This window comes from Pavona decussata, unplaced genomic scaffold, assembly GCF_977016875.1.
Source record: "Pavona decussata unplaced genomic scaffold, jaPavDecu1.1 SCAFFOLD_5, whole genome shotgun sequence".
Classification (NCBI taxonomy): domain Eukaryota; kingdom Metazoa; phylum Cnidaria; class Anthozoa; order Scleractinia; family Agariciidae; genus Pavona; species Pavona decussata.
The window spans coordinates 354,471-368,625 of record NW_028145429.1 but is presented as its reverse complement, the minus strand read 5'-3'; the positions used below and the strand labels follow the sequence as shown (position 1 = coordinate 368,625).

The 14,155-nt window shown below is 39.3% G+C and overlaps 1 protein-coding gene across 1 annotated transcript in view; it reads right to left on the bottom strand.

Moving 5' to 3' along the window:
- The window catches only part of LOC146489588 (zygotic DNA replication licensing factor mcm6-B-like), a 28,095-nt gene extending 19,962 nt beyond the window's left edge, over positions 1-8,133 (bottom strand). The window contains exons 1-9 of the mRNA XM_085105219.1: positions 7,979-8,133; positions 6,288-6,431; positions 5,686-5,796; positions 5,445-5,607; positions 3,379-3,518; positions 3,150-3,262; positions 2,338-2,401; positions 1,746-1,827; positions 1,501-1,651 (exon numbers count right to left, since the gene is read on the bottom strand). Coding sequence (XP_084961345.1) covers positions 1,501-1,651; positions 1,746-1,827; positions 2,338-2,401; positions 3,150-3,262; positions 3,379-3,518; positions 5,445-5,607; positions 5,686-5,796; positions 6,288-6,431; positions 7,979-8,070 — 1,060 coding nt within the window. The 5' untranslated portion in view covers positions 8,071-8,133. The remainder of the gene's footprint in view (positions 1-1,500; positions 1,652-1,745; positions 1,828-2,337; positions 2,402-3,149; positions 3,263-3,378; positions 3,519-5,444; positions 5,608-5,685; positions 5,797-6,287; positions 6,432-7,978) is intronic.
- Positions 8,134-14,155: the final 6,022 nt, after the last annotated feature.

Genomic DNA, 14,155 nt, shown 5'->3' with positions numbered 1-14,155 from the left:
CTGAGCAAAGTTACAAGTTTTTTCAGTTTTTCAGAAAGTCCGGGGTCGTAAACTCAGTGAAAAAAAAAACGTGAACATTTTTTTTCACGACGCGTCAGAATTCTCTCATTCATTCTGTAGAGAATAATTTGACAATCATTTCAGTGTAAGAATGGAGATTTTTGGTTGAATCTGAGCAAAGTTATAGGTTTTTTTCCGGTTTTTTCTACAAAGTGCGGTTTCTTTTAAGAATTAAAAATAATTTAATTTAGAAATAATTTAATTAAAAAATAATTTAATTTGTCAGTTTTCACGCGAAAGCGGAACGTGCCATGTCACGCATCATTGACGTCGTAAACAAAATTATGCAAATTTCTGGTGAAATGAACACTTTAAGATCTTGTCAGCTTTCATAGAGGTTTCACAGGGAAAAAATGTTTCATTTTCGAAATTTACAACTGGAAATTTATGGGAAAGCAAAAGGACGCGGTCGATAAATAATTCTTATTTAGCAAGAGCTTGTCATAGTTCATTATTTTTACTTGAGGATTGCGTGGACTGAACTCCAAAGGAAAAATTTCACGCATTTATGTCGGGCATGAAATGTAATGCGATACTTTGTTGAACATATTTCCCTTTGTGAGATCGGCTTGCCCTACAGTAATTTTGTAATTTTAATTCCCAAAAAAACTTCACTTGCCCATCAGGCAAGTGATGGTTAGAATCCACTAGCCCGATCGCGAAATCCAGTAGCCCCGGACTATCGGGGACACGAATTTGCATGACGTAGCTGCACATGGCGTGCTCCTATGAACTTTGAATAAAAAAAACACGTGATTTTTTTTAATCGGCGCATCAGAATAATCGGTTTATTCAATCTGTACAGAATAATTTGACAATCATTTTAATAGTACAAGAATGGTCATTTTTCGTTACATAATCGAGCAAAGATATAATTTCTTTTAGCTTTTGAGGAAGTTTCCGTAGCCGTCTAAATTTCAATTACTATGTGTCATCTGCATTCACGAGTTGGCTCACAGGAGCCTTTGATCTTAGACCAATTAAAAATCCATGCATACTCTGTCAGACCAAAAGATTAATCAAACTTCCCACCCCTCAATTAGTTTTAGTCACTTTCCATCTTATCTGTCCTCTCCCCCATCCCTAGCCTAGTAGCTGGCGCAGTCTTGTATACAATAATAGTGTCACTGATGTGAGTTATCAATTCTACAAAACTGTTTGTGTCCCCATTGTGAGCTAATTGGATTGATTTAACATAAACTAGTTATTTTATTGTGTTTCTATTACTGGTGCCAAACATTGGGGAATGCAAAACTTAACAATTGAACCAAAGGGTATACCAGATGCCAAACGTAAGTATTATTTTGTACTTGTTCAGTACAAATTCATTACAGACAAACAAACAGCGGTTGCATTGAAATAAGAGTGAAAAGGGAAAAGGTTGGTTGACAGGAGGGAGGGTACAATTCCCCTACAATGTTTGCTGCCATGTTTACCAACCATGGATTGTAGGAAAGATGCTGTTGATCATATTCTGGTAGAGGTTCTTGTCTTTGCTCATCTGGTAGATTTTTTGCCACTCCTGGTCAGTCATCTGTTTTTTAATTGTCTCTGCTGTGACATCATCACCATCAAGATCTTTCCCTCCAAACTAAATGGCAGAAAAAATAGAAGAAGTCAAGTTAAAACAACATTACATGCATCATCAGATTAAAAAAAAAAGAAACAAAAAGAATCTTTCCTACCCTTGGATTTGTTGCTTGGACACTGCACGCCAAGAAAGCCAGTCGATAGGTCAAGTCACGTACTCCAAGGGCCTTGAGACCCCTGAAATATGAGAATACATTATTAACAAAAAGTAATTGGGAACTGTTCATCAGAGTCAAGACTTAATGAGACTTTAGTACAAGGTATGTACAGTCAAACCCCCACTAAGTGGCCACCTCAGGGAATTGCGAAGCAGTCAGGAAAGTGGCCACATGCGCTCAATATCTAGGCCACCATTTGTTTACAGTATTGAACTGACAATAATTCCAGGACTCTGACAACTGGCCCCTAAAAGGAGGGTGGCCACTTATGGAAAGCTGTTAGAGGTTTAACTGTAAACTGAAAACATTATCCATGACTATCATGACACTGATGACCATGATGAAGCGTAAGCCAAAAACGTCAGCCAAAAGTAAAAAGATTTGTTTTTAATAGCATCAAAGCTTTTCCCAGCTTGTTCACAGACATGCATTGAAAATTATTTCTGAAGTTGAAGAACTTCCTTTAGTATTGTGTTAGATGTCGACTTGTTGAAAACAATTAACATGTTGACACTCATTGATGATGTACCTGACACCTTCTGATTTGTAACCTTCACCAGATGTCTGTCTTCCAGAAGACTCGGCTCTCTGACCTAAACAATGAAACATGGGCATCAGTTTACTGAAAACATTAACAAGTATAAAAGTATGTTAACACTATCTGAGGTTATCCCTATCTGTAATATCCCCCCAACAATGTCAATGAAAATGAACTATCCATTTATCTGCAATTTTTTTATTTTGTGCATATTGAAGAGCGTGGGGACTCAGTAGGAGTCATCAATTCAGGTACTGGCTAACTACTCAGTCAATGAGAAAAATGGCAGATAACCAAAACATAACAAATTATTCTGATGCCCCAATATCAAAGCAGGTGAAGAGAAAAGAAGAACACACCGTGGCAAATGGAATTTGACTTCATCTTCAAGGACAACTAGATTTGAGTTTAGAAAAGTAAAACCAGAACTGCACTTGTCCACTGGATGTCAATATTTTTTTCTACCATGACAAGGTACTCAGAATGAAGTGACTTAAGGGGCATTAGTTATCCCCACTTCTGTGGATGGGATGGTAGTCCATCACAGGACTAAGCATAAATTGCCTCGGAGTATTACTATGTCCTCTTCCACAAAAAAAAACCCTGTCTGTCAAAAATTTGTTGCCACGGTAACATCAAAGTCAATAAACACCAACCCACCGCATTAAATACTTTCCCAGATAAATTTCTGAAAAGGCATGAAGGTTCATGGTATTCGCAAGAATATTTAATAAGTTATTCAGGTCAAAAGTCGCCACAGGCAGAATCCACCCCTATTTAAGAGACAATTAAATATTCAATACCTGGTGTGGACAACTGGGCTACATCTGGAACGACAATCAGTGTTCCAGTAAAGTCACATTTATCTCCAGCCTGTGCCTGTTCCACAGCTTCTGCTCTCAGAATTATCTCCACACTAATTAAAAACACATCAATGTTAAACACTGTTATGACAAATTATGCATGGCAGCCATTAATAAATAATTAATAAAGTCACAAGAAGGAAAAGGCTGATTAAAAATTGTGACAAACCTTCTAGGAATGCTCCCTCTGGGCAACTCTGCTTGTGTTTCCTGTATACGAACTTTCTGGAAATCCACATAGCGTGATTTGTTGATGTCAAGCATAAATCTTGCCCTGTTTTGACATACCGGGTTGCGGCACACTGTGGGCTGTCAACCACAATACAGAAGTTACTATACTTAACTGGGCAAAATTAATAGATAGAAGGTATAACAGATTTACAGACAATACATTTTGGGTTGTCATTAAAATCTGAGCAAGATATTGTAAGGATAACGAGAAACATAATTTATATCATGATAGTGTAAATAATCTTATACATGTCAAAATCAACTTGAAGTATTCTATATAATCACTTAAATTGAACAAATTTCAATGAGATGACCATCACTAGGCATTGCTCATTTTATGAAAATCTGCAGCCAATAAAAGTTATCAGTAACTGGTTGTCAACAATGTATTGTATCATAAATCATATTGTGAAAGTTCCACGATTGGACAAATAACTCTTCCTAACTTACAGCACTCAAAGTCTGGGCAGGTAACTTCAAGAACGCACTCGCACTAATAAATTATTGGTAACCCCCCCCCCCCCCCCCTACAAAAAAATTCTTAAATCAAGTATTGCAGCCCTACATTTTCTGAGCTTCTTCACTGGCAGAAAATCTCTTTGCATTCCAGACTTGTAAACTGGAGTTAAGTTTAACCCTTATCGGACTGACTTTAAGATCCGGTTACAATCCCTCAGAAGGACTTTATTTACAATAGTACTCTTGTACCAAACCGTGGCACCTTTCACCAGCGACGAAATCTTAACTTTTCTTCAAACCCCAACAAGCTATATATCAAATTAAAGCTTAATAAATTGCCTTACCGATTATAGTGATAAAAACGAATTTTGCTGAAAAACTGCTTTCAAAATCCAACTGTGGAATAATATTTGTGTAAATAATTGACAAAAATTATAGAATTACATAAAATAATCAAACGAGTTTCTTCCAAAAATTATCTACACAACTCTAAAATGGCAACCAGAGTTGATCACCAGTTCCATCGGCTTAATGAAACAATTATTGGCCAGCTACGCAGGCTATTCACCAGGCAATAATCGTGGCAAGAAAAGCTTTCATCTCGCCTAATGTCACGCCACGCAATTCTATTAAAAGCGCGAGTGCTGTGGCAAGCGATCTCTTCGCTGTAAAGATGCGATCGTTTCCCTGGCATATTTATTAGTTTGGTTTGCTACCTCATCTACAAGGTTATCGGGGAAAAGGAGATAAAAGTAGTCAGAGAATGAAGGATTGTCTGGAAGCTGCACGTTCAGTCATCGATCAGCTGTGAAGTCAAACCTTCGCGGGACACGTGCTGGCGTCTTCGCTTTCTTCGTCGCTTTCTTCTTCGCTATCGCTCTCTTGCTCACTCCTGTCATCTTCCTCTCCGCTGCTTTCAAAATCACTCGTGTCTTGATCTTCATCGCTATCCTCTCCGCCAACAACTTCAACTATATTTCCTTCGATTCGTCTACAAACAGAATCCTTGCCGCCATCTTTGTTTATTTTGTCGGCAGGCAAAATATATTTTTATGCTAATTAATTCTATTATTGAATTCGGGTCTTCGGAACTCTGTCGGGTACTTTACTTATGTTCCTTGGTTGGGCCCAGAACAGTAACCGACAAAGGTCCGAGGTTTGCCGAGCTTAGCCGTCAGTAAAACAATAGTATTCGGAAACCCGGAATATTCCGGGATCCGTCCACGCGGACGTACACGCGCGTCCGGAATATTCCGGGACCCGCACGACAAGGGTTAAGCTTAATTGATTGTTTATCACCTGCACTAGCTTCACTCAATGTCACTTTCTGCCAAAAATTGTATTTCTAATATCAGTTTACTTGAGAAACAGCTGTTAATGAAAGGGTGCAAGTTAATTATTCAGTCCAAACTCATGGTAAAACTCATACCTGCCACATGATACAAGGGATCTATGAATTGTACGCGTTAAGGGATGAGTAGTACGTATGATTTACTTCCAATCCTTTCAGGTTTATACTGGTGATGTAATGAAATAAGCACATACCTGGGTATATTTGAACTGCTGTTCTACATCCTTGATGACTGTCTGACAGTCGAGGCAGATAAATGTGCCAGACACTAACTCAGGGTGTACTGGATGTGTGCGAACGACTTGTCCACTTATTCTTAACAAACTACCAATCTTCTGACTGGTAAGCTCTCGAATCCTAGGAGAAAGTTATTGTTAAGTAGAAATGGCTCTTGAAATAAAAACAAACTCTATACAAATGCAGAAAGTAACTTACTTGTGTCTGGTAGGCAGGTCTGTGAAGCTGACATAAAATTCTTTGGTAGGGGGGACCTGTCCTCTGTCTCTTGCAAAGTTTCTGACTGCTCGGCACAGAAATGGAAAAACTCTAAAAAAGAGAACATGTGTGACCTTCAGGGAAATATCCATATCCACCAGTTGAAGAGTTATAAGGATTCCAAGGGGAGTAGGGGGAGGAGAGTCGGAGCAGAGTCGAAAGGTAAAGTATGAGGCTAAACTGAAATCTCTGGAGGGGGAAGGGTTTAAATAAAGAAAAAAACATCCGTGGGTCAAGTTCAGATATTTTCTGGAATGTTTTAATTGAATTGTAAGAATAACAATATATAATGACTTGTTTTCTTCCACCTATATATTCTGAAACAATAAAAAAATCACCTCTGTGGTTGATCACATAAGCCCCTTCCCAAAAAAAACTCAAAAAAAGCTTTCCAAGTTTTACAGCATGCTATTGGTTATACATGTGCAATATCCTTTATTTAATCTGCAGCTGCATGAAATGGACAAAATAATCTTACAGACACACAAAATCAATTCTACAGGTAAAAGTGATATTTTAGGGTTGTCCAATTTTGATCTCACCGGTAATACTCCTCCTGGATGAGGGTTGACAACTGAGCATTGTAAGACTCCACATCTTGATAACTAACACTTAATGTATTGCGTTCAGGTCGGATAAGCTCTTGAACTTCTGGAAGGTACTTTTCTTCTCCATCAACTTGAAACCTTGATGGATATATTTATAAATATTATTATAAGAGTTACAATATTAAAAATATGTCAATAACTTCAAAAAATCACAAGTCCAGCTTGCTTATTCCAGCAACTTCATTACATAACCTCATCACTGACTGTAAAAGCTGTGACCCAGTTTGAAAAAGCATGAGGCTTTAGGCTTTTAAAAGCTTGCACAGATACAGTCATATAGGTCTTAAAAAAGCTTACATAAAACTATAACTTTATTACTAGTAGTAATCCAAGATTATAGTGTGTCGACTTAGGCCCCTAGGCTTCTAAGTGGGTTGCATAAATCATGTTAAGATTACAGGAACCTGTAAATTAAATTGTTATAAAAATATATATCAAAAGGTGTCAAAAATGGTTTTAAAAAACATAGACGTTTCTTCAGTGTGGTCATGTCATTTATCTCCGAGGAACTTTCCTTTCACCGTTTATTATGAAAACGTCACAATAGCATCTTGACGTCCCGCGCGCGTTTCGTACCGTTCCTCGTGGTTTGGCTGCGAAAAGTACAAAACGAAAAGTACAAGACAAAGTAAGATCCTTTTCTTTCTGAAATATCTGCCGCATCCTTGGTAAGATGCCCTATAAACACCTGGGACAGGCAGCATAAAACGTTTCTAACGGCTGTTGACAACTGTTCCCAGACAATAACCTAATGTTTTACGACTATACTTACAGGCTCCTGTAATCTTAACATGATTTATGTAACCCTGTTAGAAGCCTAGGAGCCTAAGTCGACGCACTATAATCTTGGATTACTACTAGTTAATATCTATTTTTATATCAATCCCATCCGAAATACAATCCTATCCAATAACCAACCTCTTTTCTTGATTACTCGCGCTCAGGAACATTTACAGCGGTAGGCTGCTGCCGCTGAACATTCACAGTGGTAGGCACTGGGTACGAAACGCGCTGGGCATGATGGACTGTCATATTCATTATGCTATTGTGACGGTGCGATTTTGCACCGACATATTTTCTCGTTTTTTTGCGCTAAGGAACACGCGCGCTGGGCATGATGGACAGTATTGGGACGACTCGATTAGGAAGCGTCTCCTTCGTCGACGCAAAAATGTATTCTACAGCCTCAAAAAATGAAAAGAAACTAAAACAACGACTGAAATTTACAGGTACTCTTCACTACACAAACAATACGCTTCAGAAAGGCGAGAAAGTCTTTGTTGGTAAGCTTAAATATGTACATTGCCGTGCAAAATTTGAACTGTTGTTTAGTTGTGCAGTGCACGTCCGAGCCGAGAAGGTTTGGAAGACTCGCATTTGCAAATCAGTCATAAGGCGACAAAGAAATTAGATCAAAGTTCGCTCCAGGGAACGTGAAAAGCTGAGAGCGATCGATCTTCCACAAACAATTTAAACAGACACCAGAAAACTTACAAAGGGCTTTTGCCTCGAACCATGTGTAATGTCGGCAAATTATTCATGCTGAATGAAATGTACAAGATTGGGCATATTTCTTCCAAAGATGAGAGCATTTTTCGATCTGATTTGATAAAAATATTACTTACTCTTCGAGAAAGTCTTGAAATAGCTTTTGGCATCGTTCTGCAAGGTCATCGCGGACATGAGCCGTGCCAGTTGTGCGATCAGCGACGTCCATCTTGTTCGAGGTTGAATCAGTTGACTCACGTGAAGGGATTTGGCGGGAAAATTTCGTAAAAACAAGATCCCGGATGGCTTAGTAACTAATGGAAACGGAACGTGGAAGAATGGGACAGAAAAAGAGCTATGTGAAAAGGGAAATTATTTAAAACATGGAAAGATAAAAGAAAAAGGAGAGGAAAAGTGGGTAAGTGTGAGAAGACAGAGTTGAGAAAGAAACAAGGATGTGCTACCATGGCCACCCAGGGCCACCAGAGGTTTTTCCTCGCGCTCCGAGGACTCGGGATCGGTCGGAGGCCGACGCCATGAGCGGCGAAGCTTTTCTCGCGGCTCATAAAAATTGTGGCACCGGAACTGGGAACCGCGCAAGTAAAGCCTCTGGCAAGTTGAACGTCTGTCGAAACGTTTGGTTTCAGGCTTGAAATTTTGTTCAGTCGAATAAACTCTTGAGTTGTAAGAGCAAACAGTATTTATTAATTATTTATGTTTTACATGTATGCCATCCGGTTTGGCAGGGCACTGAACTGGCGTGTTAGAATTAAAACCAAGTCGTGCTTTGGCCATATAGCCGCGATGATAGAGCTTCCAGTCTGACGCGGCAGTAGTTTTGAGTGTCATTTTAGTTTAGTCCAGGACGGCAATAACACGATACTGAACGGGCTTAGCTATAATGAGTACACTCTGAGATTAACCAAAATTTTAAGGACGTATTAAGAACATTCCTCAGGCTGAGAGTCGATTCGTTTTTACTTTGCTAATCTGTATATAAAATAGGGCACGTTTTGTATAACATTAACAATGGCGACACACTTCTCGGTTTGTCAGAATCAGCAGACAATGCACGTTGATAGGTTTCCTGGTCACGTCGGCATTGATAGACTGAAATACATGTAGCGTATACCATGTTATTTCAGAACATCTTAAGAACATTTTTAGCCTCAAATCGCAATAAAATATAAGAACGTTCAGCCTCAGCTCCAAAATAAGACGTTCTTATAAAAAAGACAGAGTGTAGTAGACCCCCGGTACTGGCCAAGTAAAGTAAAGTAAATTATTCCCCGAGTCAGTCCGAACTGCGGTTGACCTTCCATGCTCTGAGCTGAAACCTTATTCAATACTTGAAACGAGATATTTGCCTCTTTGAAAAAAAGGTTTAGTATTTTTCTTTTCTTACGAAAGTTTGAGGTGACATCTCTCCATTGAAAAGCTAGTTTTTCTTTACAGTTTGATCTGAATTTCTTAGGTGAGAATTGTCCTTGGAACAGATATTCATCAAAACTAACCGTTGTGCGGTCCTGTTGCGTACATCCAAAATGGCGTCTAAAAAACGTGACTAAGCTGATGCTACAAAAACAGGCGTGAGTCGGTCTGTTGATCAAACATAAGTGTGAATTATGAAGTGACGCCTTGTAGCGCCTTTTTTAAATGCTTGACACTATTATGTACACATGGACATTTTTAATAACTTTTACCTATTATTCGTACTCACGTGTTAAGCATTTTTGGTATACTTTTTGTGATGGTCACTTGTGCTGGCAAACACCCAATCACGTACGAAGCTTTCTTAACATCACTGGCCAAGATCATAACAAGAAACACGTTTGTAACGAATATTGGTCCCCCGTGGCCACTCAATAAGCCCCATGCACTTAAATAACCGTAAATCATTGAAGTCTTACATTATTTTGCGATATTAACATTCATTTCATTTTATTCAAATGCAGATGCTGAAAGCCTCCTTTTTTACAGCGCATTAAATTATAATTTGATTGGGTCGCTGCTGAAATTAATTTTCATTCATTTCCTCGACGTGTTTTCCGTAATTCACAATCAAACACTAAAAGCGATTTCAATTCTCTGTAATGGAACTCTATTATTGAAAAAAAAAATCATTTTCATAAATCTGGAGAAAATTACATAAAAATTATTCGTTGTTGCCTATATTTAAGTTCGCATCTCATAGCTACTCTGCCTCAAGTATCGGCAATCTTTCATTTCCTCAAACAACTCCTCAAGCTCTTTTTCCTCTTGTGTGATATTGACATCATTTTTCATTCCATTTTCTCGATAATGCATTTTCAGAAGTCTTGTGGCTACAAGCGTCGCTTGTCCAACACGCCGCAGATTTGCACGTGTGATTGAAAACTGACTCGTTCGCCGCGAGATTGTTGCTTTGTCCGAAAGTGCCTTGAGTTCACAATCTTTATTTCTCAAATTCAAAGGTGCCAAGGTTTTCTCGGAGACATTAAAATGATCAGTTTCTGGCAGTGAAAGTGAATAGGCAAGACTTGGTTTCAATTTAGTGGTGTCTCTACTTCCGGTAAAATGTTCACAGGAATAACTTCGCTGTCTTTGAGAGTAGAGTGCTAGCCAATTCTCGCCTTGCGCCAAATCCTTTATTGAACTTTTCATTTGATGAGCTACGGAAATTTTTCCTTGTGTTCTATCTGAAATTTTACTATTGTTTCGCTCTTTTTGTAGATCATCAATAAAACCTCTCTCTGTTATCTTGGGCAACTCTATTTCTGCTTTTCTCCGTACGCGCAGTATTTCTTTGCTACTTGATACGTTTCCTCCGCCAGGTTGCGGAGAAGCTTCGGAATTTTTGCTTTCGTGTCCTTCTTGCCTTTGCTTTGGATAACACAAGGATACATGCGGCCTCCTGCTCTCTTTCTTCGCTGAAATACTGAACGGGTCCTCATTTATTTCCTGCCATGCGAGTTTAACTTTTGGGCCGAAAGCCACGCCGTCTAGCTCACGTGTCTTGGTATTTTCTTTGGTCTTTCCATCCAGTTCTTTCTCGCAAGGAATCCTAATTTCACTCACTCGTTCGGGAAGCGTGTTACCTCGCGGCCTCTGACGAAACTGAACTACCTTATCATTTTCAAGCCTCGGTGTTGTGGAAGAGTGCTTCGTCCCCCGTGCAAATTCGTTGACTGATGTCTTGCGATTTTTCAACCTTCTGGGCCGCGCGACAGTTGATTTCACCGGTTCTTCTCCAACTTCTTTGAAACCTTGCATGACAAATGTATATTCCTCAGAACATGGTGAAAGACTGCAATCCTTAAAGCTTTTCAATATCGATTTTCTCCCAGGATAGTAACGAGTGCTGACGGCGCCTAAAAAGGTTGAACTGTTGCTGATGTTTTTAGCTTGTGGAGCCGCATCTTGACTTAAACTTTTTTTGGCTGGTGTTGAAGTCATTTCCTGCTTTAGGAGTAATCTTGAACTGAATTTATCTTTATTACTTGATGGCTTGGGATTCGGCTCATGAACCTGAACACACTCTGTGCCGGTATATTTCTGTGAAGCGCTCTTTGATCTTTCATTTTCCATGGTGCTTATAAAGTAAATAAATAAAATTTCGTGGTCATGAACCGATCAAGTCTTTCTTATTGTCCTATTCACTCTGGTTTTTAAGAGAAATCAGTATAAATCCCACTTAAAACCGTCCATTACAATGATACTTGCCAATTGTCTTTGTCACTAAAACCGGCTGTCTTTGGCTAGGATTCTGCGTGAAAACTGAACTCTCAAGGAGTGTCGTAGTGACGTTGAACATGGATAACAGCGATGATTTTCATAAATATATCTGTCCGTTAAACCGAGCCTATTTTCCCATTAAACACTTGTGCAAATAGCACGGTACTATATCCTTTGAAAACTTGGCATATAAGATAAAGGCAGGTTGAAAGGTTTACATTAGCCTTAAAGCGTTTCCATTTCGCCGATTCGTTAATCAATCACAGGCACTTTTATGCCTCTTTTGTGTGGACTAACCTCAACAAGAAGCTAGCGGAATCAAACGAAAGATTGAAGTTCTTTAACTAAGAAAACCAAATCTGTGTTGCTGTTAAATATCCTAACTAAGGAAACATTAGTAGAAATCTCTCAAGTTTATATTCTCTGTTCAGTGTTGCTAAATACGGATGAATAATGAAATCAAATATTGATTCAGCTTGTCAAGCCGTCAGAATTCATTATCACAAGACTTCAGTTTTTCAATTGATCTTTCCTCGCTTTAGTTAATTTTCCTTTCCTTTAATAGTAGGTTTGTTATTATTGGTCATTACTTGCATAGATTACCTGAATCGGTGTACATCGCTTTAAAGAGGGAGGAGACCAAACTGACGAGCAATCCCGCTTTTCCTTCAGGGAGCGCACTTCACACGCGCGAAACTCGCGTGGAGTGCGAGACTCGACACAGTAACGAAGACGCAGACGATTTTCGCGTCAGTTCAGTAACAGTGCTATTCCTCTACGGTCATTGTGTTACTCCTACAGAGCTTTTTCTTTTTTTAAATAGACGGACCAAAGCGTATTTCTAACAACCATTGTCTTCAAGAACATTTTACAAGGGTAACATTGGACAAGGTATGCTTCAATTTTGTGATATCTTTTCCAGATCCTTTTTTAACCTGAAGTGACAGTTATCAGCTGAGACGTCACTATGTGATAAATTATATGAAGCGTTTGAAGGCGATTTTTGTCTACGATTGAAACAAGCATTCTTTTGCCTAATATATTCAAAAACCTCGAAAAAGTATTAAATTAATTATTAGCCAAACTCCAATATAATGAAGGTTTCGGTCGTGTGGCCGTTTTCCCTTCCTAGGCGCTTTGTTGTCATGATATCGAGGTTCCACTATGTTGTTCAAGAAAGCAGATAGTTTCGGCGATTTAGTGGGCATACGAAGGCTAGTTTGACGTAAAGGGACCATGCGCAGAAAACGGTCATGGTCTGGCCGCCTTGGAGCTAAGAGGTGCTGATTTATAATTTGTTTTCTGCGAAGGAGAACGCTTACCTAATCTTGAGTTGGGCGTCCTTTGTTTTGCTGATGAAACGAATCGAGCTGTTTCCCGTTTTCTTTGTTTTGACGCACATTTACCTTGTATGAAGCGTATTTCCCGAGACCTGTTGCCCACACTTTCACTCGAGAACCATGAAAGCAGTCGTTTTAAAAAGTTAGGCGTCACGATCGTTTTGTGGAATTTCTACGTTCGGGAGGGAGCAGGGATGGCGCAGTGATGAGAGCACTCGCCTCCCACCAATGTGGCCCGGATTTGATTCCCGGTCGACCGGTTTTGACCGTGATATTTGGGTTGAGTTTGTTTTTGGTTCTCGTCCTTGCTCCGAGGATTTTTCTCCGGGCATTCCGGTTTTCCTCCCTCCACAAAAACCAACATTCTTAAATTCCAATTCCACCTGGAAACAGTGAATGACAGAGCAACTCTGTGAAAGCCACCGAAATTCCCATTTATTAATACCTTCTCACCTTCGATGAAGAACACCATGCTGTCGTACTTTGCTAGCAGTGATTGAACACAGCAGTTGGGGACACACTTTGCCTCGTACCTGAACTGAAGTTCAAACAGTTTATTTAATCAGTGATTTTTTTAATCTTTTCCCGTTTCCTTAATCTGTGTATACGACAAACAAAGACCCAAGCGGGATAGGTCGCCGTCAGCAAAACGTCGCGTTTTGTTCATGAGGTTAGTAAAGTGATTTGATAGATATTGTGCTTGCCGAAAACTGGTACATTTGAAATCTAACAACAAACCTCTTTTTGTATTCAAATGAGGTCTCTACATTTAATCTATTTATGGTTTTATATTTACGAAATTCCCGCGACGTTTTGGGAAAATAACCTTAGTCGAAGAAGACTAAATACTACACCTTAAAAAGGCTGTCTGTGAAAACGGGGACAGGATGCGCGCCGATGGCGGATGACAAATTGCGGATGAAAATATAAATTAAAAATTAAGAGAAAGAATAAAAGGGAGTTGGCGACGTTGTGGGAGATAGGGTAGAGGACTAGTATGTTAAAGGTAGTGCTTCATGTTAAAGGATGTCGATTGGGAAGGAAATTGTTTTCATCAAGGGTCATCGCTACTTGAGCTATCTTCCATGATGGACGCACTTGACTGAAAGCCATCTGTGCTCGTTAATGATAGCACATGCACTTTTATAGGCAGATAAGACTAGATGCGTATCCGCCGCTTAGCAGATAGGCAAAAATTCTCGGGCATCAACTACGTTTTACCACACAAATTTTGGCCAGAATTTTGACACGACGATGGAA